The sequence below is a fragment of the Agelaius phoeniceus genome, chromosome 9, assembly GCF_051311805.1.
Source record: "Agelaius phoeniceus isolate bAgePho1 chromosome 9, bAgePho1.hap1, whole genome shotgun sequence".
NCBI lineage: Eukaryota > Metazoa > Chordata > Aves > Passeriformes > Icteridae > Agelaius > Agelaius phoeniceus.
Window position 1 is genome coordinate 17,996,942 of NC_135273.1, and position 26,755 is coordinate 18,023,696.

Consider the following 26,755-nt stretch of genomic DNA (forward strand, 5'->3'; position numbering starts at 1 on the left):
AATAGTGAGGATGATATTCTGCTGGTCTCATGGAAGTTCTAGTTCTCTGTGGCCTAAATCTGTGTAATTAGATTTAATTTATGTTGTTCATACCACTAGCAGAATCAGCTCAAATAGTAATGCTGGCATTTCCATTTAAGTGGTATATCACTACAAGCATTGAGTAAGGCTTTTCAGTTCTTTAGGATAAGAACTTCAGCTTCCGATTTGAACATCATAAAATGCATTGATGGTTGGGTTTCCCCACAATATGTGGGTCTTAAAATATATGTGCAATGTTTCTTGCTCTGGAGATAACTGGGGTGTAGTTACAGAATTTGGCTGCCCAGTGTGGTCATCCATGCAGCAAATATGCTCTCACACCAGGAGAAGGTTGTTCTATTGCACTTGGTTGCTGTGTTAGCCTTCAGGACTTTTGGGGCAGGTTCTTGAGAGTTGTGATGTCTGTTGAGCATTTGCTTCCTTTCTGTGCTCCTTTGTGGAAATTCTTTTAGTTTCCTTTGTTAATAAAATGCCCAGCTTTTTGCACTGCCCAGCCTGGAGTCCTTTAGCCACCCAGAGTTGTGTTCTGAGTGACAAGCGTGTACTTCCCACTTTTTCCCAAGGAGCGTTGTTGTGGCAGTGAAGAATGCTGTGTGCTACAGTCATGCTTAGAAGGTTTATTGGTCACTCAGTGCTTAGCCACATACAGGAAGAGGCTGCTATAAAACTGTTAGTCTGTGCAAACTGTAACAAGGCTACAGACTTGGATCAGAATATCCCTGAGCTCCTAAGTTTGGATGTGGATCAGCAGAACTTCCATCTGCATTGTCTCATCATTAGTATTGGCAAGGGTTTCCTCAAACTTGTCAGCGTTTTGCCAAAGGCCTACAGTATATATGCTTTGGCATTTCAGTCCTTTTTCTGTGTTAATGTGACAAATAGCTTCGTTTTTTGTAAAAACAAAGTCTGCAACTGTTGCATCCTTAATGATAGTCCATTAATTTGCTGCTGCCAAAACTGTGCTTGTAAAGCTTCAGTTACTTTACTAAAGAAGATAATAATGTTCGTAATTGGTTGGCTTGAATTTCTGCAGTACTCTGTATTCAGTCTACAGAGAATCAGAGTCTTTACAGGCTCAGCTAGAAGCTCTGGCATCTGCAGCCTAGGCTTTACCAGGGGATGGCTTCTTCCATTCTCCTTAGCTCAAGGTTCAGAGCTTTGGCTAAGATGGGAGACATGTAGTCTTTTAAAAATACAGTGAGGATGTCTTCGGTTTCATGGTGGATTAAGTGCAGGAGAAAGAAAAAATAGGCATATGAGGGGCAAGGTGGAGGAAGAAGGTGGTTGTAGAGAGATGTATTCAGGAGGCATGACCCACTTCATTCCTGTCATGGAGCAGACCTGGCAAATGTGAGCATGATAGTTCAGAAAAAGTGCAGAAGTTGGGTATTATCTCTCCAATATGAAATTATTAAAGAAAAAATAGATAAAAATTCACTATTCTGATGTTACAGTAAGTAATTTCTTGTCAGAATATAAAATTTTTGTCAACTTTTGGTTTTGGTGTCAAAGATTTGAAGGAATTTATGAGAATTAGAAAATTACTTGTGGTTGCATGGTAATGCATAAAAATTATCCAGTCATTTTCATTCAGATTTTTCAAAGCATGAAGTATCATCATCTTTGGTCAGGAAGGAATTTCCTCCCTTATAATAGCATGTAAACATAACCACAGTTGGAATACATAATTTGATACATTCTTCAGAAGTGTTGAACACTTGCTGCTTTGGAGAACCACGTGGAACCATATGGCCTGTTTTGCACTGTGCTACTATTTTCTGAGTCTTTCATGCTTATACTTGTAGTTTCCTTTTTGTGCCCTCAAATTAAGTTGACTTAATTTAGATGCCTCCTGCCTTGCAGGGACAGACACACAGCTCCTGCCAGGTGGCCCCACGGTGAGTGCGTGGCTTCTGCTGGCCTGAGAAATAATTCATTTCCTCTCATTTCGAATCAGAGGTTAGCAAAATGGCTGTAGGCACAGAGTCCAGGCAGTTCCACACCATCACCATAAAGTCTGGGCTCATTGTAAACCTCTGGGTCTGAAATTTGCTGAGGAAAGGTAGTAAGGGTTAGTTTTCTGGAGTGGAAGAAAGGAGGGTAAGGGAAAGCAACCTGCGCTTGGTACGAGGCTGTCTGCAGAGTGTGCTGGGGGAAAAAATGTCCTGCCATCACCAGGTCTTCTTCCATGAAAGGATGAAATTACTTCTTTCCCCCTTGCCCCCCCAGCACACTTGTAGAGAGGGGTAGAAGTTTTTGTTATTCTGACATGGGCAGATCATGAAGTGAACAGCTCCTTGAGAGCTGGTAACTATCAGACAGATTCTGAAGGAAAGGTTTGTGAGTTCTGAAGCACAACTGTGTGTAAATGGAAGATGAACTGCAACTATGCCCAGGCTCCCAACACTTTCAGATTCTTTTCCATTGGGAGCTCTGGCAAAAAAGCAGTATTAGCATTGGCAGAGGCAGCCCTATACCCTAAATTTGTCTGCTTTGTCAGTAGATACTGCTGTAAGAGGCAGTGAAAGTGCCCTTGCACAGTGAGAGCTCCACCTAAGAAGCCTCTGTTACGATGCAGGCTTTGAATTGAACATCCTCAATCTCCACAGTAACCTCCTATCAGGAATCATTATTTGAGTCAAGAGCCAGAAGGGTTTAAAGAAGTCTAACTCCTGAGGCATCTTTGGATGTGATTAGAATATTGGTACTCTGGAATTCTCACCTGGGATGAAACATGCAGATCACCACAAAAGTGAAGTGGTGCTATGCACCTCCTAGAAACTGCTGGTGTAGTAGTTGTTGCTCGTGTTCGTTATTGCTGATTGGCTCCACTTTGCTGGCCTCCTAAACTAGCTGTGACCATGCTGGAAAGTTTTCATCCCTTGCTGCTAGCCAGTAGAAGCTGATAACAAAGCAGTTAAAACACAGCTTGTTTATAGGGATCCTGTATGGCGTTGGGGGCACATTCCACAAGCTCCTGAAACCCCTGTATTTGGGGAGGCAGTGTGATCATTGTTAATGTCTGCTCCTTTCATGGAGCAAAGTAGTAGTGGGCAGAATGGGGAGGGATTGGTGCCTGAGCTGTGCTGGTAGGAGGGAGATGCTGTGTCCTTGAAAAAAGTGTACTTAGTTGCATGTTATCCTGGGCTCATCTGAACTCTAAATATTGGGCTGCTGCAGTAGAAGTGGCCTTTCCTCCACTGTGAGTCACTTCAGCCTGAGCTGTACTTCATGGCCACAGTGAGCAGCACATCCCAGGCAGCACAGTGGTACTCTCCTGTCTAAAATTGCAAATAACTGGAAACAGGGAGACATGAGAGCATGGGTGTACTAGTACAATAAATAGGTTTTTAATGCCAGAAGTATAACTTTAAAATGACTGAGCCTTTTTAATTGAAACTTTGAGAAGTTAAGACAAGGGCAGACAAAGCACATTAAGGAAAAATCAGCTCAATTAGACTCAATCATTACACAGCACTGAACTCATGTAAGCAGGTTTTACAAGCAAAAGTTCAAGGTGAAGCTTGTGTGCAATTCTACTTACTTTTTCTTGACAAGTACTTGAAGTTATTTTTCTCCCTTCCTCTTACCTTGCATCATTTTTTTTCTGCTTGCTGTGGTTCCTGGAGTGTGACATCACTTTACTAGCATTTGGCCTACCTGGAATATGGGTTCTGTTTATTTCCAAGCATTGCTTTATTTGAAGTGGTTGGTAGTCTTAAACAGTTCTTCACTTTAATTAATAGATAAAAGTCTAGAGTAATAAGGTCACATGCATTATCAAGAAAGACATCTCCAGGCAGGAGAGTCAAGCTAACCAGACACAGGTTATATGTATAACAGGTCAAAGATTTAGTTTAATCTCATTTCTTTCATATAGTTTCAGTAATCCTACACTTGAAACTGACAACTGACACAAATCACTAGCCTTAGGTTTATAAGGGTTTTCTGTAGTCCCTGTACCAGTACAGAGAAGCTTTATTAGTGACTCTGTTCATGTTAAATCTTGTCAGATGTTTTTGCATAAGAAACCACAGCTCTGAGGTCTCATCTCTTTGTTGGTGCATTTTTAAAGCAGTTTAATGGCTTCTGAAACCACAGAAGGCATGGGAGGGGAGAAGAGATCACAGGGCTTTTGGATTGCTTAATAGATGGCAGTGACTTTAGAATGTTTGCAGGCTTTAACTTTATTCTCTGGGATGAGGTCTAAAATATGGTATCAAAAAACCATTTACAGACTCATCAAAATCCTCTGCAGTGATTTTGACTTGGAAAATTTGATCAAATTCTGCTTGGAGCTACCAAGGAACTTGGTGAAATAAAAAGTGCTTAAGGAAATTATACATTTAATATTTGACTGAGAAGTCAATGAGATTTTAGTGCATGCTTGTAAATCCTGCTCTACAAAAATGTGAACTGTGTCAGTTTGAGCTGAACTTCCTCATTACAATAAAGGGTATTTAGGATTTCCTTTTTCTCATTGACACAACCAAATGAATGTTGAATGCTAAAATCCCCCTAAGCTCCTTCCAAACTGTGGAAATGAAACACCTTTCACCTACAAAGGTGTCTGTTTCTTTAGAAAAAAATGTGATTATGTTGTCCATTGGAACTGTGACACAGTGAATGTATTTTGATTCAAAGCTTGTTTCTTTCATTTGTACTCCACATGATACTAAATTCTTGTGCCTTGTTTTTTCTTAGTTTTGTATGCCTTTTAAAATACGATCATGCATTAGCTCCAAATCAACTTCCAACTCATATATTCCATATATAAATAGATGGGTGGGTGGGGATAGATGGACAGATACAAACAAATAAAATCATGGCAATCACACATCACTGTTTACTGTACTGTTTAATTCCTCACAAATCATACCCCTGCTGGGAAACCCCCAGTTTTCCTTGGTTTTTATCTTACTCCTTGGCTACTTCAGATTTTGCTTGTTCTTTTTTCTGTTCTCAGGCAGCCTAAATGGACCATTTCAAGATGAGTTTCATATTCACAGAAAATTTCCCCTTTTATTAAAAAATAATTCAGAAAAAAAAGAAAAAAAAGCAGAGAAGTTTAAACTGATGCTGGTGGCAGGTTAGCCCAGGTTTCAGCTGTAATAGACAGGGTCTATCTCCAGCATTCAGCCTTGTGGAAACCTTTGATTGGGGTGGAAAGTGCTCAGGGTAGAGCACTTCCAACATTAGCTGAAATCAAAGGTAAGAAGACTGAAGAAATGGAATTAGGTTTCAAGTGTCTATTCAAAGCATTCTTAATGAACTTGTGCTTACTCATTGATATTTCTTTCGTCTCTTGATCCAAAGATCAAGATTGGTTTTCTTTGGGTTTTTTTCACTGCTGTGCAAAGAAAGATTCTCTCTAACAGAGCTGACTTATGCTTGTCAGAATTCATCTCCTCTTTTTTCACCTTCTTTATTATCAGGGTGATCTTTGAGCCCCAAATTCTGATACTCACCTTAAAGTCAATCATAAAGACCAGGTCAGGAAGATGAATCATCGCAGTTGTTCTTTTCGGCAGTGAGTGCTACTTTTTGACCAATTGTCAAGGTCTTTGTTGCTGCTTGTCTGCAGTCAGAGGCTTCCTGTCCCTACCTGCTGCAGCACTGAGGGCAGGCACGTCAGCTGGGCCCTGATTCCCACCAGGCACCCTTCCCCATCCCGCCTGGAGCTGCTGCTCAGCCCCCGCTGGAATCGCTCCCTGACAGCGCTGCAGCTGCTGTCCACACCAAAGCCCTGCAAACACCAAACAAACACTGCAAACACCAAACAGGGCAGTGTGTACACGTACACAAGCTACTGCAGTGGGGTAGCTTCTCATATAAGGACAATACACAAGCACATCAGTAAGAGGAATGATGTAAGAAATGGGTGAAAGGCAAACCAGAGGGAGGAGGTGGAAGTAAGAGAAGTTACCGAAGCAAAGAAAGAAGCTGCCAACTTCAGAACTCAACAGCAGCTTTGCTTGAGAATATGAAAGTTCCTCCTTTTACATGCAGTGAGGCAGTCTCATCTCCATGCAGAAGTCCAGTCCTGTTCCCCCTGAATTTCTTTTCCATATGGACAAAGGGGATGTAAGGCTTGGCTTCACAAGTGATCTTCAGAAGGTTAAGCTTGAGTGAATGAGGTTCAAGGCAAACAAAAAAATTCAAGCTTTTCCTCATTGGAAAGGGCTGTATAAAGGCAGAGATGCAACCTGTCTGTTGCAGTTCTTTGAACAGGGATATGGGGCAGAACAAGCATAAGAAAATGATACCTTATGTTCTGCACATTCCAGTGAATGCTTACGTGTCTAAGGATGGTCAAAAAAAGAATTTTCAGTAAACAGGGCCTTGAAGAGTAGATGGTGACCCCTGCTGCTGTTGCAGCACCCCATCTCACATTTAGCGAGATTTAGTCCCAGCATTTTTGTATTTAACCTTCCCTTTTGTGGGGCATGGGAGGAAAGCTGAAAGGAGGGTCACATCTAAGGACTGGGAGGTGGACGCTACTCTGAGGTGCCTGCTGCCATTAGCAGGTCATTGCTCCCAGGCCATGTGAAATGAAGAAACCATGAGTGGAGGCAGAGGAGAGCAGTTGTGCTAGCTTGAGTTAGTCTGGTCCTGGAGAGAAGAGAGCATTTGTGCACTGCAGCTGGGGGCTTGGAGCTAAACTGCTCCCCCAGGCTAAGAAACCTACCAGGGTGTGTAAAGAGCTCTGGCAAAGGTACCTTGGGACAGGGGCAGCAAAGCACTCCAGTCAGCTGGGTGGATGGATCCCCAGTTTTGATGGGGAGCAACAACCAAACAAGTCTCTCAGTCCTTCTAGGCTCTTACATGTACTGTGTATGTTGACAGGGCTGCCATCACCTTTCCCACTCTTCAGGCTCTTTGGTTTTTGTACACTGGATGAGAGGCAAATTGAGCTGCCAACTTGCTTTGTGGATAAGGATGAAATCCAGTGCATCCTGTCCAGCATTCACAGCAAGGCTGCAGCAGGCAACTGAATTCAGGGTGCCCTGGTCATAGGCTAATGCTAAAACAGTGGACTGTTCATCCCCAGAGTTAAGACCCCTGTTCCTGCCACATCTTTTGACACACTTGTGTTTGCAGACAGTTTTATTTTGTCTTTAGTCAGGAGATTAAAGTAGGCTTGAGCAAAAGGACTGGAATGTCTGCCCATGGCAATCCTGAGCTACACAGGGGTTGTCTCTGAGGCTCAGTCCTGTTTATATGGGAGCTTGATTAAAGATGAGTGAGAAAGGGATGGATCTCCCATAGTGGCAGAGAAGAGGTGTGAATTCAGTAGCTGAATATGAACTTCATCCTGCTGTGAGAGGTGAAACTAAAATTCTGTCTGCAAGTGTTTCTGGGCAGGAAGCTTTGAAATTATTTTCTAAAACAATTCCTAAAGTCTAGTGTGTTTGAATTGATGGAGTGTTGTGTTTCCAATACAAACCTGAAATCCATAATAGGATCCTGCTTTGTGTCTGAGCCCATAAAAGAAACAATCTGTGAATTTCAGGTAAAATTCTAGACTTCAAAGTTTCTTGTGACATTGTTTCCTTGGGCTGTTTATTTGTTTGTGGGTGTTTGAATTGGCTGTGTCTCATTCTTGTGACTACCAACACTGAAAAGCTGTTGAATGTCACAATATAGAGAGAGATGAGTCTGAACTCTGCCTTTTAGAAACCCCTAATTTTTCTGCTTGATGCCTCAAGGATGTAGTGGAAGGAACCAGCCAAGTGTACAAAGAAATATGAGTAAAATGTTCCTAAAAAGAAAAATGTTTACAGGTGGGTCTCCATGCTCTGCCACTGGATAGTCACATTATGCTAACATAAGCAATTCTGAAGTGCTTATTTCTTATTTTTAAACTGGCCTTCATGTGTGGAGTTGCTTTCATTTGCTTGTACTTACATGTCTAGCACTACTGACTCTCCCACAGGCAGATTGTAGGGTCATGGCCTTGCTCCTATTTCAAGTTTCAGTGGGGAAAGCCAAACATGGAGGAACTATATGTAGTCTTTGGCAGAATCTCAGGTCTGGTGTGTACAAAAATCTGTTTTTCCCATCCAGTTTTTGCTATTTACAGACTCAAATAGAATTATAAATGTTTTTATATTTTTCCCCTAAATGCTTGCCTGAAAACTGTCTCTGAAGGTTTAGAAAGCAGCTGGCTGGTCCAAAGTAGCATCTTAGGGGAAGGGGACTTGTAGTCAGCTCCCTCTGGTACAGTAATTCCTGTACTGTAGAAGATGCTGATGCCAGTTTTGCAGAAGTCCAGTAAGCCATCATCCTCTGCTTATTCTGCTTCTTATGGCAATCTTTGTATGGGTTAGTGCAGCTAACTCCACTGAATTTACAGTTTGTGATTAATTCTAAGACAAGGTTCTGGTCTCTTCTTGCCCTTCATGGCTTGGGTGGGCAAGATCTCAGCTGATCCCTTTAAACTTAAGAGCAAGATATATTTTAATCTTGACCAAACTCAGTTGTTTGCTGGTGGTGGGACCCATACAGTAAATGTCTTTTTGAGGCTGTTTAATTCCTTTGAAGAATGACGGCCTAGCTTGAGCTCTGGCCACCTATGTGCCAAACACCACATCCTAAAACCCATTTCTGATGTGTATTGAGGGCTGTGGAAAGCCCCTTTGAATTGTATCTCTTATGAAACATTTGATTATGGGAAAGGGTGTGTCAGTAGGTGTGTAGGTGTGTCATTTGATTATGGGAAAGGGTGTGTCAGTAGGTCAGCTGGGTAAGGTGCAAGAATTAGACTTCACAACCTCTGCATTCACCATGAGGTTGAGTATGCTGCTAAAAAAGATTTAGACAGTGACAGGAATTCTACAGGCTGCAGTTTCCTGCACAGGCAGTTTTGTATGCAGAGGATGAAGCATGTCATCCTTGCAGTGGAAGATGGTGGAACACTGATCTGTTCAGATGCCTGCACCTAGCCTTGAGCTAGAGAGCTGTTCTCTTATATACCTTAAGGAATATGAATAATTCAGTAAATCAAAAAATGGGAGACTGTCCAAGAGGATTTGGGTACATGTGGAGGAGGAAAAACATCATGGCTTTTGTTTCTTAAGCTGCACAGCTAGTCCCTGGTGGCTGCTGTTTCTCCTCTTTACTGAAAGACTGCCTCAGTTTCCCAGTTTAGTGAATTGCTTCTCGGAGAACCACAAAATACTTCCCAAAGCATCTCATTTTACCACTTCTGCTTTGCAAATCAATAAATGTTCCATGAGTCTGTCAAGGCAAGAAAACAATTAATAGCAAGAAAAAGTACTTCCTTGGCTTGCAGGCAGCTCCCAGCTTGCTTCTTTCCCCAGATTAGTGAGGATTTAAGAAGCACATGTTCTGCGTATGCTAAATCAGCTCTGCAGAAACCACAGCATACCATCATTGTGCTCTTATCTCTGAATTCCATGGGCAGGCAATCTCAGCTGCTCAGCACAGGCTGGCAGCTTCAGCTTGCCAGTAGGTGCTGAGAGCCAAGTAAGCGTGGAAATGACAGTGACACAGAGCTCAGATGTTATCTCCACAGCAAAGCCAAAGGCAGTTTCCATGGTGATGGGGAAGCTCCAGGCTGCTGGGGATGCAGCTGCTGAATTGGACAGGATCAGTAGCCTTTTCATACAGAGGCTCTTCTAATAAAGCTTTTATGTGTTTGTGTGGCACTCACTAGGTTGTATCCAGCTCTGGAACATAAAATGAAGGGTGAGGGGAAGATTTAAATTGTTGGAGTGAGTGCTGACCTAAAAATGAAACAGGAAAAGCGGGGTCAAAATGTTTCGAGTATTGAAATATCCACAAGGGAGAGGTTTTTTGTGACAGCTTGAGTGAATTTGATATTCTGGTCAGGACTTTTCTGCACACCAACATTAATAGCTCCTAAAATTTTTACATCAAGTGGAAGAGTCAGAATCATATCCCCAGCTCTTAACTTTCTTCTAAATTGGATGCAAAATCAGAATAGGTCTCTTTCTTTGTATTGAGACTATAAATATCCCAGAGACTTGGGGAAAGTGGATGATCTTGTGACTTCTACATCTGAAGCATTTTAAAATATTTTACACTCCACTTGGTCCCACTTTTGGATAAAAATCTCTCAATACTCAGCACAGGTACGTGGAATTAATTTCTTTTCCTATAGAGTCTTACGGCCTGTGCTTTCACTTTTCTTATTGCTGAGACAACAGGTACAACATCTCCAGGTTTCCCACACTGGAAATGCATATTTTGCACTTCTGCTTTGATCTTCCATCAACCTGTGCTCTGTGGGTGCCACAGCACATCTGCAGGAATTGTCTGTAAAACTGCTCAATTAAAATAGTAATTTAATTATTTTGACTGAGATTTTTGGTGGTGTTAAACTTTGGTTGCTCTCTTTTAAACAGGCTGCTAAAAGAGATTTGTATTCTGTCTTTCAGGTGGTGCAGGGGACCGGGAAAAGACGCCTGTCAATCATGAGGCTTTCCTGCTCATGGCTAATTCCCAGAATGAAATGGAAGATTGGGTGAAAGCCATCCGACGGGTTATATGGGCTCCATTTGGTGGAGGTATTGCAAATAGCTCACATGCACATAAATTAAAACATTTGCCTCAAGGTAAAACATATTCTTGTGATACTAGGATATGTGTTACACTGTAAAATCATTGAGATGTCTAGATAAGTTCCTGATTGTCTGAAATGTTTTGAAGCAAGGGATGGGGTTGGGGTTTTTTTGTTTTGTTTTTGGTAGGGGATGGACAGGAATGAAAGGAGAGTGCACATCCACAGTGTATAACTATCTCAGAAAGGGGTGGTAGTAACAAACATACTACTGTCAGTATTCAATTCTTTACAGCAAAATATTCAGTGGACCTCATGGGAATGAAGGATTCTGTCCAGTTATCTCAATTTTCTTCCATGAGGCAGATGCCCATCTTGAACATCCATACAGCCAGAGACAGCAAAACTTTAATTAAGTTAATGTAGGGCCCAGTTGAGAAGGCAAAGCTTCCACTGGCTTCGCTGAGGATGTAGCCTAAGGAAGAAGAGGGTCAGGCTGAGCAAACACCTGTAGGGTAATACAGCTGTTGACAATCCCTGTAGTTAAAATGAACAAAACATCCAGACTTTCGTTGTTGATATTATCCCACAATCTTTGAATTCTCAAGTCAGTAGACTAGGTAGGAGTTGTTTTTCTGTTTTTGCATAGAACAAGGACTCACAGATGTTTTCTTCTGGGTTTGGTGTTGGTGACAGCAGCTGCTGGCCTGGTCCTGGACACTGTGCTTTGAAGTGGCTTGGGTACTACTGATGGAGTGCATGCAAACAGTGGTATCACAGGCAGACAGTGCTGTCAGCCTCTTGTGAGAGGTACAGATAAAAGAGTGACAGATAAGGGTTAGGTAATACAATTACTCCTGCTGAAATGAAGTTACTAGTTTTCCTGGATCTAGGGGGTAAAAAGTGACCTTGATGTACTAAGATCCAATGGTTGTTAGTAACTTTTGTCTTGGGTTTGGGGATTTTTTTTGTTTTGTTTTTTTTCAAGTGACTCTTGAAATTTGGGTTCTCTGGGTAGCAGCACTTGGTTTGTCTGGAGGAGATAAAATTTCTACTGATGCAGTTCTTTCCAAGGTCCTTCTTTCCCTTGGCAGAGAAGGTGTAGGTACAAAAGTTACCTTGTGTCTGATCTGAGGTTGCATGTGATGCCATTGTGCTGAGGGCAGAAAAAGCCTTCTTTGCTAGTAGAAGACTGTACTACCAGAATTTCTCCTCAAATATGAGGATGTGCTTCCTTTGCTTCCCTTCTGAATTCCAGTCCACAGTGAAGGGTCTTTTAGACTGAGGTCAGAGCAGATCCTCCACCACAAGTCTCATACTCTCAGAGCTGGTATTTCTGTAGCTGTTTGTAGTTGATGTTACAGTGTGTATTTTATAACTTTGCAATGTACATTCAAAAAATACTGTGAGGAAGAAGGAGACATTCAGTCATGACAAATGGTGCACTCTCTAGCAATAGCCATCTTTAGGGCATGATATTGTCAGCACTGCTGGTATCAGTGCAAATTTCCCTTCATGTTTTGTCCATCTCTCCAAGTAGTTTAAAAGCAAATATCTTCACATATTTAAATAATAAATAATTTTAAATCCTAATATTTTAAAAACAGAAGCATGAGAATGACATATAGGTAGTGATGGATTTCCTGGGGGTTTTTTGTTTGTTTCTTTATGGGACTAGTATTGTCCTGATTATTTCACTAATTTTCTTTACCTTTGAATTTCTCTGCAAAGCAGTCAAATAATATTTTGGTCTTTTCTTTAAATGAGGCAGATACTCTTACATTGATTCCAGGAACTGGAGCTTTATGAGGCATCAAAAAATATTAAATCATGAGAATGTGGAAGCAAGGCAGCACAGGGGAGATTAGTGCAGGGGGAATACAGGAGCTTCTGTTTGTTGCTATTTTCACATCCTGCAGACTTGATGTGGTTCAGTGATCAAAGTCAGTAAAGGCTGCTTTGGCTGTTGGTGAGAGCCAGCTTAAGCACTGTAGAAGAGAAGCACTGGAGTTTGCAGAGTTGGAAAGAACTGCTATTGTGCATCTGTTTTTTCTGCAATTTCTTATGTTGTGGCCACTTCTCTGAGCTGGTCAAGTGCCAGCTACTGTCAGGAGGGGTCTTCTACCCCCCGGCAGCTGTGTCCCACCACGCTTCCTTCTGCTGACACTGGTGGTGTGAGTTGTGCCGTAGGAAACGACCTGGCAGGAAATACAAGGTGGGGAGGGTGAGTTTGTAGGTAGATTGATTCCTTGGCCCTGCCAACCATGCAGCTGCAGCACCAGTAATTCCACTGGGGAGACACGATGGCGTGGAGAGGGGCAGGCTGCTTCTTCTGCCTGCAACCCACGCATAAATGGCTTAAAGAAACCACGGAGCTGCATCCTCTGTTTCTTTGCACTTCAGAAAGAATGTGCAGGAATGCCAGTGACTGGGAAACAGTAAAGATATTCAAACTGTCGTTCCCAAAGGTTTTTTAGCCAATTTGGGGAAATGATCAAACTTACACCTTCTTCATCATAATCAGAGCAGGACAGTGTCTCTGAGTGAAATTCCAGCTTAACTCAAATGTGGGAGGACAATAAACATAGCTGTCTCTGTTTTAATGGAATAATTTGAACTCTGCTTTGCCACCACCGCTAATTTGAAAGCTAAGTCTTATCTATCAACGCTTTTTAATATATTAAGCTAAAGGGAGGAGTTAAAAAGCAGGCTTTATTATTAATATGCAAATATCCAGCCCTGGAGAAGGTTGATATGGTGTAAAAATGAATTATGCCAAGATAAAAGGAGTGGCTTAACCACACTTTAATCTTTGCTGATGTATTGAAGAAACATAAATAAAAAAGGGTTGAGGGTACCTTCTTATGCTGATGAGGGCATATGAACTGTGCTTAAAGGTGAACAGCAAAGTCTTCTTAAAATAAAACAGAAAACTCCCCAAAGCAGCTGAGGTTCACAAATTACTGATAGAAGATGCAGTCAGGTTTAAAAGCCGTATGGAATGTGTTCTTTGAAATACGCTTCAAATGTGGCCTTAAAATAAAATTGTAGAGTTCCTAAGTCTTTTGAAGTAGAGCTGTCTTGTTTATAGGGAAAATAATCTCTAACAAGTTTCCTTGAGTTTCAGGCTCCTGAGTTCTTGAGTCTAGTACATCTCATTTAGAGCAGAAGATTGTGTAAACTGAGATTTGAGAGTACTCCATACATTTTGATTGCCATTAAGAAAGAAGTTTGTCACAGTGACTTGATAAAAGTGAGTTTTGGAGCAGATTCTGACAGAGGATGATTCAAACTGTTTTTTATGATCCTTCAAACCTCTGTGATTAATTTTGCTCCATGCTTGTACCACTAAAAGCTTATCTGGAGAGTCCCTCTGTGTCCCACAGTCGTGCTGTTCAGTGAGTGCTCATTGATGTGAAGTGCAGGTAGCAGTGCCACAGTGCTAAATCAAAGGGTTTGTGCCCATAGGCTTGGGTGAGAGTGACCTTGCTCTTGCTCTCCCAAGCTGGATTGGAAGTTTTTGATGTAGCTGGGGGAGAGAGGAGGTCTTGGTCTGTATAAGTGTGGTGGGACTGTACTTCTAGTCTGAGGAGGTACAGCCACTGCAGAGAAGTTCCTTTCCATGTGCCTTCCTCATTTCTGTCTTAGGTCATCTGTAAAGCAGAGTTTGTCTAGGACTGAATTTCTGGCCATGAGACACAAAACCTAAACTTTTTGGTGCCTGAGTTGAATGCCAGGTGGCATAATTCTCTCACAGCTCAGCACAAAACCAGCACAGCATGGGGACAGAATCATTCTGTGTTAATCTTGATTTATGTTTGTGTTTGTTTTCTTCTGTTTACATATTCTGTCTTGCCATGAGCAGTTCCTTGCTTCTCTGCCAGAAATACATGTCTCAGCCCCTTTCTTTCTCCATTACTTTATCCTAATTTCTCCTCCTCTTCATCCCAAACTTTCATCAGTTACTTGTGATGGAGGGGAGGTGAAGCAGTTGGAAGGGATGTGTTTCCCCTTAGGCAAACATGAAGAGCTTTACCCTGTGACAAAGTAATTGTGTTGCCAGAGCTTCATGAATAGTTTTTCTATTCAGGAGGAATAGTCACTGTAAAACTGGTGGGGCCTGAAGAAATGTCCACTGAAGAAGCTGTTCTCCTGTCATTTATTCCAGACACCTTTCCCATATAGATAAACCATGATGTGTGGATTCTTATCCTTCTGCCAGCAAATTTTGGGGTATTTTGGGAGCCAGGGCCCTGTGAAATTGTCTTGTATTAGGGGAGAGCTGAAAGATGTGGGACAAGGTGTCTGAGGTGTAATTTAATTCCTGGCTCCATGTCCTAATGGGTAATGGAAGATTAACCCTGCATAGGGCTAATTAGGGATCCTGCTTTTGATGAGTAAATATCTTTGAGATAACATCTGCATGAGAGCAAACATGACTGCTTTGAAGGGTCAGATACTGATATTACATGCATATCCACCAGGATGCCAAACTATTTAGGAGCTAGGGTACGACATTATGTTTTGGGAGTCTTGATTTTCATTTTTCCACCTGTAAGATGGGAATTTTCCAGTAAGAGCAGCATAAACCTAGAGCCATGTCAGTGAACTTAAGATGCTAAAATACCTCTGAAGAGGTAACAAAGAGGAGGAGGGAATTGGCTTCTGGTATTTGCCCAGTCTGAAGACAAAGATGTGATTTCTACTCCCTTGTTTGCAGGGTCCCACAGAGTGACAGTCTCAAGTAGGATTCCTGACTGGGTCAGGAGGAGCCCCTTCAGGAGGTGTCAGGGTGGGCTTCCCCTGGGCAGGCTCCCCCAGGTGTGTGGGGAGTGGCACTGGGTGTTTGTTGTGCCTGATACCTGCTGTTATCTCTGCACTGAGATAGCTGGCGCCTGATGCAGCTTATCAGTGTTTGCTCCTGCTGCTGTCTAATGCTGGGAGATGGGCCCAGCCAGGGGAAGAGGAAGAGAAGGATGATGGGGTTATGGGGTCAGTATCTGCCCAGGACCAGGGGATGCCTGAGTCAGCTCAGATGTGAGGAGCTGCTGGGTTAGCCTTGCCCCCAGGCAAAAGTGTCACAAATGGTACACAAATGGTAGATATGGAAACTAAGATACAGTAACTAAAGTAAGATGGGAGTGGATCTTGCTGCCAGAACTGTTTACAACAAAGAATGTTTTAAGATCTGTTTCTGAGACCTGATTAAATTCTTTTTTTTTTTTTTTTCTGATGTATCTCTGTCAGATATATCTGGGGCTTCTGTTACTGCTTTATGACCAACATATTTTACCATCATGTTACAGCCTTGAGGTAGGGAAACACAATTGTCCTCATTTTTTGTTAAGGAGGGATCTGAAATATTGAGCAATCAGATGACTTGCCTGAGGTGATAATGACTGTCTGTAGAAGAGCCACTCTGATGGCATCATTCTGCAAGGCTCAGAGAAAGATTCCTCCCATGGACCTTGACTACAGGGATATGTTTGGAAGAATGCCATGGGGTATGATCCTGAAGAGAAGAGGGAACCAGGAGACCTTGACAACCAGGATTGTCAAGGGTTACATCCTTCAGTCTCAAGAATCCCCTTGCTTGTGCAGGAAACAGAGCAAAGGTGGCAGAGGTTTGCATGGTTGGACAAGATGCTTGTGACAAAGCTCATTAGCTAAAAAGGAAGCATAGAAGTGGAAGCAGGGACAGGTGACCTAAGAGGAGGAATACAGAGAAATTCCTGAGCGTGCAGGAGTGGACTTAGGAAGGCTAAAGCAATGTGGAGTTGAATCTGGCAAGGGATGTGAAGGGCAGTGCTGGGGCCAGGACTGTTTAACAGCTTTGTTAATGACCTAGATAATGGGGCAGAGTACATCCTCAGCAAGCTTGCAGATGATATTGGGAGGACTGATTGGTGCATCAGATGATTGTGACATCATTTAGAGAGGTCCCAACAGGCTGAAGGAAGGAGTGAACAGGAACCTGATGAAGTTCAACAGAGAGTAATGCCAAGTCCTGCAGCGGCAGATGATGAACGTAGGCAGCAGCACATATGGGGAGCTGACTGACCGGAAAGCATCTTTGCAGAGAAGAACTGGGATGCTCTTGAACAAGTTGAACATGAGCCAGCAATGCACCCTTGTGGCCAGCAAATTCCTGGGCTGCTTTAGGAGGAGCATTGCCAGCAGGTTCAGGGAGGTGAGCCTTCACCTCAGCACTAGTAATTCAACATCCTGTTTTCTTTGTCCAGTTCTTGTCTGCCTGGGACTAGAAGGCCATGGGATCACTGGAGTGAGTCGAGTGAGAGGTCACTAAAATGATTAAAGGATTGTGCAAGAAAATGCTAAGAGAAGCTGAGGAGGCTTGGATTGTTTAGCCTGAGGAAGAGAAGCGTCAGAGTGGTTCTTATCAAGGATGGTGTATAGTGTGTAAATATTTGATGGAAGAGTCTAAAATAGAATCAAAACTAAAGCATGTCAAGACCTTACCTTTAGAAGTCAGATCCTACTCCCCTGCTCCTTGCATGTGTTTCACCTCTAAAGCTGCTGGCCCAAGACTCTCAGTGATGGTCAGTGCTGGTGCCCAGGCTGGGCTGGGCTCTGAGTGGAGCCTGTGCTTGGTCATCCCAGAGCAGGAATGGATGTTCTTGGAGTGCTATATCAGAGCTTATTGAAGGTTAGAGACTGGCTGAGGTATTTCTGATGAAGTTTGATTTGGATAAACATCCATGTGTTTGGTGTTCATCCTGTCTGCATCTCAATGAACGACTGTGCTTAGGTTATCAACCCTGGGATATGGGGAGGCTTGGGATATGGAAAAGCTTCAGGACATAAGAAAGCCATGTCTGGCTTTCTGAATGGATAAAAGTGCCTAATGTGCTAAATGTTGGCTGTAAATGTGGATCTCAGTCCCTGCCAGGTTCCAGGATGGCCAGAAATCCAGGTGAGTAATTTTATTCCATACTAGAGGTTTCAGACTCCATGATCCTTTCATTTAAACCACTGGGATCCATCTCTACTGAGATAAGACACCGATAGCAACAATTACACTATGTGATAACTATTTTTTACTTGCTAACACCCAGAAGTTTTGTAAAACTTTTCTGTGCATCATCAGTGGGGGCATCAACAAGCAGCACCACTTGAAAATGGTGACCTGCTGACCGAGTGCTTTCTACAGACATAGCTTCAGACAATCATATAGAAGCTGTCTTTTAAACATAGAGAGACATATGGAAGAGTCAACAAGTAAAAAATTCTGTAATACATGATCTTAGGATGTGGGGAGAAAGAAGTTGTCCAGGGCACATTGGTCCAGATCACTGCTTGATAAAAGGCATTTGTTGCTGCTCTTGCTGTTTTGTTCTCTAAATGCTCTTGCCTTTCTTTAGAGAGAAATAGAGCAATAAACACAGGGGGTTGGCTCTGGGTTCAGAATGCTGTGGTTAAGTGATGTTTAGGTCTGTTTATCATCTTTTCTCTGTGAGCACAGTTACAATCTCAGTTTGGAGCATAAACTGGTCAGCCCATCACTGGGTAATTTATAGTGCTGCTTAGTCAGTTCCTTTCCTGGCATATTTTAGAGAGATGGGAAGGCACATCACACAGGTTAAGAAGAATCTACTGTGGTAGAAAGGTGAGCATAGCTATTTGCAAATCTTTAACCCAGAGTGAACTGTTTTATCAGTCAGTAAACAGAAGCCTGTTTACCCTCAAAAGACTTAATTTCCCCAGTAAGGGTTGAGACCCCAGCACAGAGCTGGTGAGGGGTGTGGGGACATAATTTTGGTTAGGGAAGGATCTGACCAAGTGCTTGAAGAGGGAGGAAATGGGAAAATTTCTGTACAGAAGATATTAGTGCTGAAGCTTTTCCTGCTGGGTTCAGCTCTATGACTGATCACCTCTAACCAGTTCACTGCCAGCTTTCAGCAGATAAAAGATGTTCAAGTGCCCAGGTTTACCTGGGTTGAAAAATGAGTCTTTACAAGGTTCAACCTTCTTGTAAAATAGGGAACTTCAGCTATGGCTCTAACTTTGATACTAGGCCCTTTATGTACAAATAGAGCAATTTCCTAGATTTGAGTTCCCTCAGATCTGCTTGAGTGTACCTGTATATTAGCTAATCCTCTAATCCAGCATCTAAAAATACACACACCCCATGGGCACTTGCTAGAGCTGTGCAAGCCAAGAAGTTTGCTCACAGTCAGAGATGAGGAGAAATCCTCCGAGTTCATGCAGGTTCACCACTCCTGTCTGTTGCAACCAGACCCAAGATTGAATTTCACCTGAGTTAGATGCCAAGCCTGAAACATACCTGGATTTTCAGAGGTTGTGTGAGCTGTAGTGAGCTTCCCAGCCAGTCTCGAGGCTTGTAGTGATGTGTAAAGGCGGGATGCTTTCTTCTGTTCTGGTACCTGCAACAGAATAACTGCAGCAGTGCTAGCTCAGAGGAGCAGGGCTGGGGCTCTCTCCCTGCAATGACACTGGGAAAGAACACCTCCAGCTCCCCAGCAGCAAGTTCATGGGAGATGTAATGTCTGAACAATTTTATAAACCTAAGCTGTTTCGTAGAAAATGAGAGCTGCTAAACTTTTCTGCAGTTTAAAAACTTCATACCAGTGTGGGAAGAGGGAGTTCAGTCTCCATTACCCATTCTCTCCTTGGCATATGTGTATAGGGAGATCTCCAGGTGGAAGTTTTCATGATATATGCAATGTGGCAAATGTTTTGGATTATATTGCTACAATTGCAGTATCAAGTATGCTTCTGGATCCTGCAGCCCCTGCAGTCCAGTGATTATGTGTGAACCTTGGATTTCAATTTTGACAAATGTGGTTAACAGAGAAAGCAGGATCCAAGTGTGATGTGTAAATTCAAAACACAGAAGAAAAATTATGTGTGTGTGTATATATATATAGTGATTTTCATTGCAGTCTTATAATATTCTGTAGTCTAAGTCATGAATTTTAACCCCATGTTTTTAAAAGGTTTGAGAGCTTCATGTAAGAAGACAGGTGGTACTTGTGGAGTGTGTAGCACAGTGTTGCTGTCTCAGGACACCTATAGCTGCAGAGTTACCTTGTGCAGGGAACAGCACTGAAACAGCTCCCATTTTCTGCTTCACTTCTGATGCTTATGTGAGTGAGCATGTGCTCCAGATTTTTTTCTCACCGGAGAGCTGTGTTTGCTCTTTGGGGAAGAGTTTGCATCAGTTTCATCATCTCACAGCATTGTAAGTACTGCTGAAGTCTGATCATGCTTCAGTCATGCTGTGTCCTTGGCCACAGAGAGGCTGTGAATTTCACAGATTAATTATACTTCGGGTATAACAATATCCATGTTAAACAGCATGACTTTCTATTTCATTGGATACCTCCTTGTTCCTGTGTTCTGGGAGATGGAAAACAGCAGTGGAGAAGTGAATGGAAGAACAAAAGTCTGCATTTGCTATCTCCTGTGCTTCCATCCCAAACACTGGGTCCTAAGCTCCATAATGTTATTAGCAGATGTGGCACAATTTGAGGCATTATTCCAGGAAACAGTGCCAGAAATTCTGGTGGCATCTCAGCTATTTAAAAGCAGATTTGTTGTGCTCACCAGTTAGCATTGTGGGCAGGCTCTCCCTAACCTGTAGCCTGCTGTGTTCACCACAGGAGAAGAGAGGATAATAAAAGGGTGAAGGATACTGAGGAGCTCATTTGTACCTTGGGTTTAAGGATTTCCATCACTTTCTAAATATTCTTTAGTGTCCTTTAAATAGTGTCTGGTGTATTGACTGGCCTTCTGGTGTCTAGTTGTGCAGAACCATGCTACTCAGGGTATACCTTAAATAGCTAGGTAATACCTTACTATCTTGCCAGTCGTAGAATATTTGAGTTGGAAGGCACTCACTAGGATCATCAAAGTCCCAGCTTCTGGCCCTGCACACGACAGCTCTAAGAATCACACCATGTTCAAGAACTGATGCTTTTGATCCTAGTACTGCCTTTACTTATGGTGAGAAGCACTGTGTTCTTCAGAAGTGGGCAAGGGGTGGGCCACTAAGTTCAGGTGAATGTTCCCTATATAGTGACCACAGACCTTTTAACAACTGAAGCAGATGAGCAGCTTCAGAGAGGGCTTTTTTGTTTGTTTGTTTGTTTTTTCCCCTGCAGAGGGAGAAGTTTTCTCTAACTTAGCTAATAGTGATAAAATTGCTCAGAAGCCTGGTGCAAGGGTTTTGCGTGGTGACTGCTGCAGATCTGCAGTCACATGAGTGCATTTTGTGAATGGAGTGGTGGCCTGACCTTTGTATAACTGCACAGGGCATTGCATGGTAAGCGTTTTTGTTAATGACAGGCTTCTTACCCTGAGAGCAAGAGCTGGGAGGGGTGAGTGTTTTCCTGCAAGCAAAGTGCCTGGGTATTGGTTCACATGTAGTGATTGTAGTCCCTTCCTCTACCAGTTATTCAAGTGAGCTATTAGTTCAGGCAACTTCTTTGTAAAGAGCTAAAGCAGAGGCAGTAAGCACCAAAAAACCTGCACAGGTCAAGGAGTGTAGCTTTTCCTAAGCTTTGTTAGACTTTCCAACCTGTCCCAGAGCTGTGGAGGTACTCTCAGAGCATGCTGAGGCTGCTGTGGGGAAATGTTCCCCTCCAAAACCAGGTTTCTGCTTCTGTCGCTTTGAAAGCAGATGGGAGGCCAGACCAGGGCACCAGTTTGCCTGCAGCACAGTAATATTGCCTGTATCAGGAAGGATCCAAAGCGTGGCATGCAGACAGCAACTGTTGCTCAGCTTTTCCAGCTATCTGGAATAGATCTGACAAGCAATTAGAGCATGAATATATTACAGAGCCGATGGGGGATGCCTTTGTTAAAACTTGTGACCCATACTTAGCTGCTGTTTACATTGGCGGCTGCTTCGAGGGTGGGCAAGACCCTACCTGCCTGTCTTTCTCCTCTCTCCTTCCCCGCGCGGAGCGAGCCGGGCAGCTCTGCAGCTCATTGGATGTTTCAAATGCTTTCTGCACAAGTCATAATTAATGCCGAGTTGTGGAGCTAAGACCAGATGTGCTGCCGAGATTATCTCCCAGGGCAGATCGGCTGCTCTGTGCTCTGTAGCGCTGGGTGAATGGAAAGCTGCCAGTGCTGGGACTCAGAATGTGTCTGATGCCTGAAGTCAGGACTTTCTTTCTCTGCCGCTCCTGCTGTCTGACACTGCCTGGTTTCTGCTTGAAGCTCAGCGCCTGTCATGTAGCGGAGTGCTGCACAAGAACCAGAGGTATGAGATGATTTTCCAGAGTTTAGATTTGTTATGGTTTTCTTTTGCTGGAGGAAAAGCAGATATTTAAGTGTAGCCTTAGACAGAGGCTAAGAATCTAAAATAGGAGCTGACTTTACAAAGAGGGAAGGAGTGGGAAGGACACAGTCTATGGCCAAAAATACTACTGGATTCCAAGCTAGCATGTGAAGATAGTTCTGGGGAGAGGTGTTTCTATTTCATATCTACAGAATATTTAAATGGATGTATGTAGATGAGAGCAATCACCTTCTAGTATACGGACTGCTCTTTCTGGGAACGGGGTCAGAAGACACCAAGTTGTACCACAGACTCATTTGTGTGACTCTAGGCAAGTTATGTTGTCAATTTTTCTCGATTCCTAGTTGTCTTTTGCCTCCTTTCTTTCCCCCCTATTCTTGCATTCAATTGTTTAGTTGTTCAGGACTATCTTTTTTAGTACACATGGCTCCTACAATGAAACTCCTTTTTCTGCTGCTGCTGCAGTAATTCACGTAGTCTGTGCTTGGGTGGGCTAGGGGAGAGGAAACAAGTTAAAGATTTGTGTGTGTTTTGTGCTGTGGAAACACATGCATTTCTGAATGTCTGCCCGTGATTTTTTCTCAGTGCTTTCAAGTGTGAGAGGGACAGATAAATGGGAACTTAAGAATGAAAGTGGGAAGGTAAAAGCAGGCACTTACCTGTGCAGGTGAGCACGTACACAATCTTTATATCCATAAACTGCCTGTCTGTGAGGCACCACATGCGTGCGCGGGTGTATGTGCTGTTGTGGAGCAGCACCCAGGTGTAAGCCTGATTATCTTCCCACACATCTTTTAACGTGTGTGGAATAAGCTGCACATAGAGCTGACGTAGGTGTGCCTGGACTTTTCACACTCTAAGCAGATGCAGAGTCCTTAGTCCTCCGTATGAAGAAAATCTACTCAAAAACTGACTTTATCTCTGTCTTTAGTTTATTTTGGTTGAACTCAGAGCCTATGATGAGGAAAAATGTAGCAGAGAGCATATATTTTCCTGCCCACTGCATGTCTGGACAGCATAGCTGAATGTATAGGCTTTGTATGCCTGGAGCTGGTGGGTGAGCTGTTCAGGCCAGGACAGAGAGCCTGTCTGTGTCTTAGTCAGTACATCATTCCTGGCTTGCTTTTTCCACAAAGAGTCACCTAAATCTTTAAAGAACAGAGGCAGCTTGTTGGAGTGGAGGAAAGAAATTCTGTAGCTCTGCTAGCTCATTTTTTTAGTATCTCTTGAATCTTTCTGAGATTAAGGATGTGGTTCCAGGCATGCTGGAGTTTTTTTCTGCTTTGAAATCAAACAAAAGGGGCTAGCTATAGATAAGGTTATGACAAGGAAAGTTAACCCTTAGGTTGCTAGTAAACTTTTGACTTTATTTCCAGCTTAACACTGTCTGGAGTGTGACTAGATGGCACTGGCTCCCCTTCTTTAGAATGAAGAAAAATACTTTAATGTCTTCCAGCAGGATCATCAAATGGAGTGAAGCGCTGCCAAGTTCAGTCTGAGCTGCAGGGCCCAGTGATTAAAAACAGGCCTGTGCCTTGAGGAGCAGGCAGTGAGGCTGTGTGTGACTGGCTCCGCATTGCTTCTCCTTGCAAGGCAGGGCAGTCCCTGTCCAAACTGGAGATGCTGTCATATACTGGGAGTTTCAGGCACATTTAACTACATCACTTTTACAAGCTCTGAGACCTGACAGAAATGAGAGGAATGATACAGAGCCACAGAACCCCAGTTCCTCAGTGTGCCCTGTGTGGCACTGGGAGACTGAAGTAGGCGTACCTGCTAAGTGTGTTGCCAGTGTGACTGAGAGGGTCCAAGTGATAATTCTCCCAAACTTCATCAAGCAGATGCCCAGATAGCCAGCCCGGAACTGTCAGCATCTCAGACTTCCTTTTGACAGAACATTTCTAGCCCCACTCCATAAATAGCTTTTAGGTTGCTCTTTCTATGTATCTTTATATTATTTTTCTTTTCTAAGCCATGGACAAGTTCTGCAGCCACTGCACAGATGAGCAATTTCTCCAAGGCCAACTTTTCAGTCCCACTAACTGCAACTCTTGTGCTTTTTCTCTCTTAACACCAACCATAATGCTCTTACTGCCAAAAGACTCAGCCTGGGTGCAGTCCTCCTTCTGAGCAGCATCTCTGGTGGCCCTTGTTTGTGGCTCAGCAAAAAACGTGGGACAGAGAGAAAGAAAAAGCATGGAGCTGCAGTGTAACTGAAAAATGTAACAAAGGGAAAATCGCAGTTAGCAAAAGACTTATCTTGGGTGAATTATTTTGTCTCAGCAATGTTTGGTGGTCCTTTCTAATGCTTCCCTGGAAAATTAGGGTTCAGTTTCAAGGGAGAATGAAAGGCATAGATCTGCAGCTGGAGCTGGGTTGGAGTGGGGCTGCCAAACCTGGGTGGGAGGCAGCTGAGAGACAGCTGGGCTGCCAGAAGTCTTTCACCCCAGCAATGACGCGAGTCCTCTTCCCACCAAAAATCACCTATACAGACTGTGTGATCTCACTAGCACAGCCCTTCAGCAGACACTGTCACACAAGAAAAAGCCCCCATGCTTGTGCCAGCTCCTTTCCCTCATTCTGTGATAGGTAGATCATCTTCTTCCTCGGTCATGTTTGTTTCATGTCTGGTTTTTCTTGTTACTTATTTGTAATGGTCTGAAGGGAGGTGAAGAATACTGCAGTATAAGAATATTTCAATGCCTTTATTTCCTCCAAAGATTGTTGTTTTCATCAAGGAGAAAAGTGTTACTAACCTTAGTGTGTGAGGAGGAAAGATGGGATCCCCAGCATCTGGCTGTGCAGGAGACACCCACAGTGATGGTGCGACTGTGTTTGTGAAGGGTCCATCTGCTGCTCCATCTTAGTCTCAAAGGAGATCACCCTTCTACCTCTTAGCATCACATTCCTTAACCTCTGTGTTGGTGCTCTCTATTTGACTGTAGTTCTCTTGTCTCCAGAAGTCACTCACTGTAGATTGCACCTACAGAAAGTTATTGCTGTTGTGATCCAAGTTGACTGTGAAGGCAAGGACTGATGCTGCCTGAAATGCATTAGAGATGTGGCTGATCACAGACCAGTCAAGGCTGGGGAAAAGTAGATTCTCTTCAGTGGAGATTATGCATATGCTTGTTCTGCCTGTGCTTGCTTATGTGTGTGTGTCTGACAATGCTTTTGTCCTTGATCTAAGTGTAGAACATCAGAACATGAGCTTATAGAAGAACACTGTACATGTGCTTTATGCCTGGAGAATGCAGAACATTTACCTCCTTCCCAGAGTTTTCTCTAGACAGACCCATTAGGAAACAGATTCAGGAAGCTGGGATTTGAGAAAAGAGGGCTGCTATTGCCCTGACACGTGCCACGTCCCAACCTCCCTGAATTTATATGTCTTGCATCTGGAAAAGTGGACAACATGTGTCATTTTAAGGAATAGATATGCCCCATCATGACAGCAGGGATTACATGATGGGATTATAAAGCAATCTGTGCAAAACCAGAAAGAGATTCTCTTTCCTAGAAACTGACTTCAGAGGCACCCAACTCAGTGAAAACTCAGATTAGAAATAAGAACTAGTAAAACCTTTACTCTGCAATAAACCCAACACATACAGTGGTAAAGATAAGTCACTCCCATGCTCCAGGGCATGCTCTCCTGCCAGGATGAGGGAATTTCCTTTGAGACTTTTCATGGCCCTCCAGCTTTGATACTGTAATGCAATTGTGTAGGCTGTGGTGTAAGGAAAGTTTCTGTCTTCTGATGTATAACAAACAGGCAGGGAAAGGAAATTGGGCTTCAGGATTCTTCTTGCAGCTTTCATTCAGTGAGTTGAACCTGATAATGAGAGGTTTGTTTTACTGAGGATTCAGCAGGCTTGGACTGAATATAGAAAGCAGGTATGGTTTGACAGGGTGTCTCCTATGAAGAACAGTGATGGATAGTTAGGAAATGTCCTACCAGCAGTTACCAGCCTCTCATGAATGTAGCACTAAAAAAAAAAAGAGGAAGACATGGTCTCTAGTGGGGGAAGGTAAGTGGAGCCTTTAGAAATGACCAGATTCCCTGGCCTGGTATGAGCACATATGTGCAAGTATTAAACACAGCTTCTGGCTATGGAGCGTGAAACAGTGTGACTCCAATATTGCATGCTGCCTTTTTTTTTTTTCCAGACCTGCAGGTTTAACTGAGTGCTGAATGAATTCTCTAAAGATCCTTGATATCTATAGAAAACTTCTTGGAGCTTTGAGAAATCCCTGAATAGAATTTCCTACCTGCTCTGGTCTGGTTTAATCTGAAGTTCTGAGTAGATTCTGAAATTCTGGAAGTAGATTCTGGGATTCCCTCATTTACTGAATTCTTATTGCCAAAACATTATTAACTTGGATACTCTCTTCTCTTACTCCACCAAACATAGTAGGGTGCTAGAATTAGAGTTTCAGAACTCAAATCAATGGCAGTCCTTTTAGATGGAGCAGTCTCCTAGTGGTGGGGATTGAACTAAGATCTCTGACTTACATAGCCTGAGCCCCTTCTGTCTTGCTGAAAAAATTGATGCCAGAAAAGTGGCATTCAGCAGCTGGTATTGGCCAGGAACTCCATACTCCCCAGAGAAACAGACAGTGCTTAATGATAAGTGTCTACAGTAGATCTGACTAAAGAATTAACCTAGGCCAGTCTGGTTTTACAGAATATGGTGCTTCTGATATTTTCAAGATGCAAGAGGTACAGCACACAATTTTTAGTAGGAAGGGCAATCTGTAGTCAAAGATGATTTTTACTGGGTTTTTTTTTTTTCATTTTAAATTTTCATTCAGCAAGTTTAATGAAAGGAAAAGAAATAGAGTCTGCCAGGATGGTGGAAGATTCTCACAATATC

At 42.9% G+C, this 26,755-nt stretch overlaps 1 protein-coding gene across 4 annotated transcripts in view; it reads left to right on the forward strand.

The window, feature by feature from the left end:
- The window catches only part of ARHGAP22 (Rho GTPase activating protein 22), a 120,726-nt gene that overhangs the window by 70,020 nt on the left and 23,951 nt on the right, over positions 1–26,755 (forward strand). For 2 of the 4 annotated variants that reach the window (XM_077183102.1, XM_077183104.1), the window contains one exon: positions 10,467–10,643. In XM_077183102.1, coding sequence (XP_077039217.1) covers positions 10,467–10,643 — 177 coding nt within the window. Of the gene's footprint in view, positions 1–10,466; positions 10,644–21,664; positions 21,840–26,755 lie in introns of those variants that run through there. The other 2 variants (XM_077183103.1, XM_077183105.1) reach the window with 2 other exon arrangements.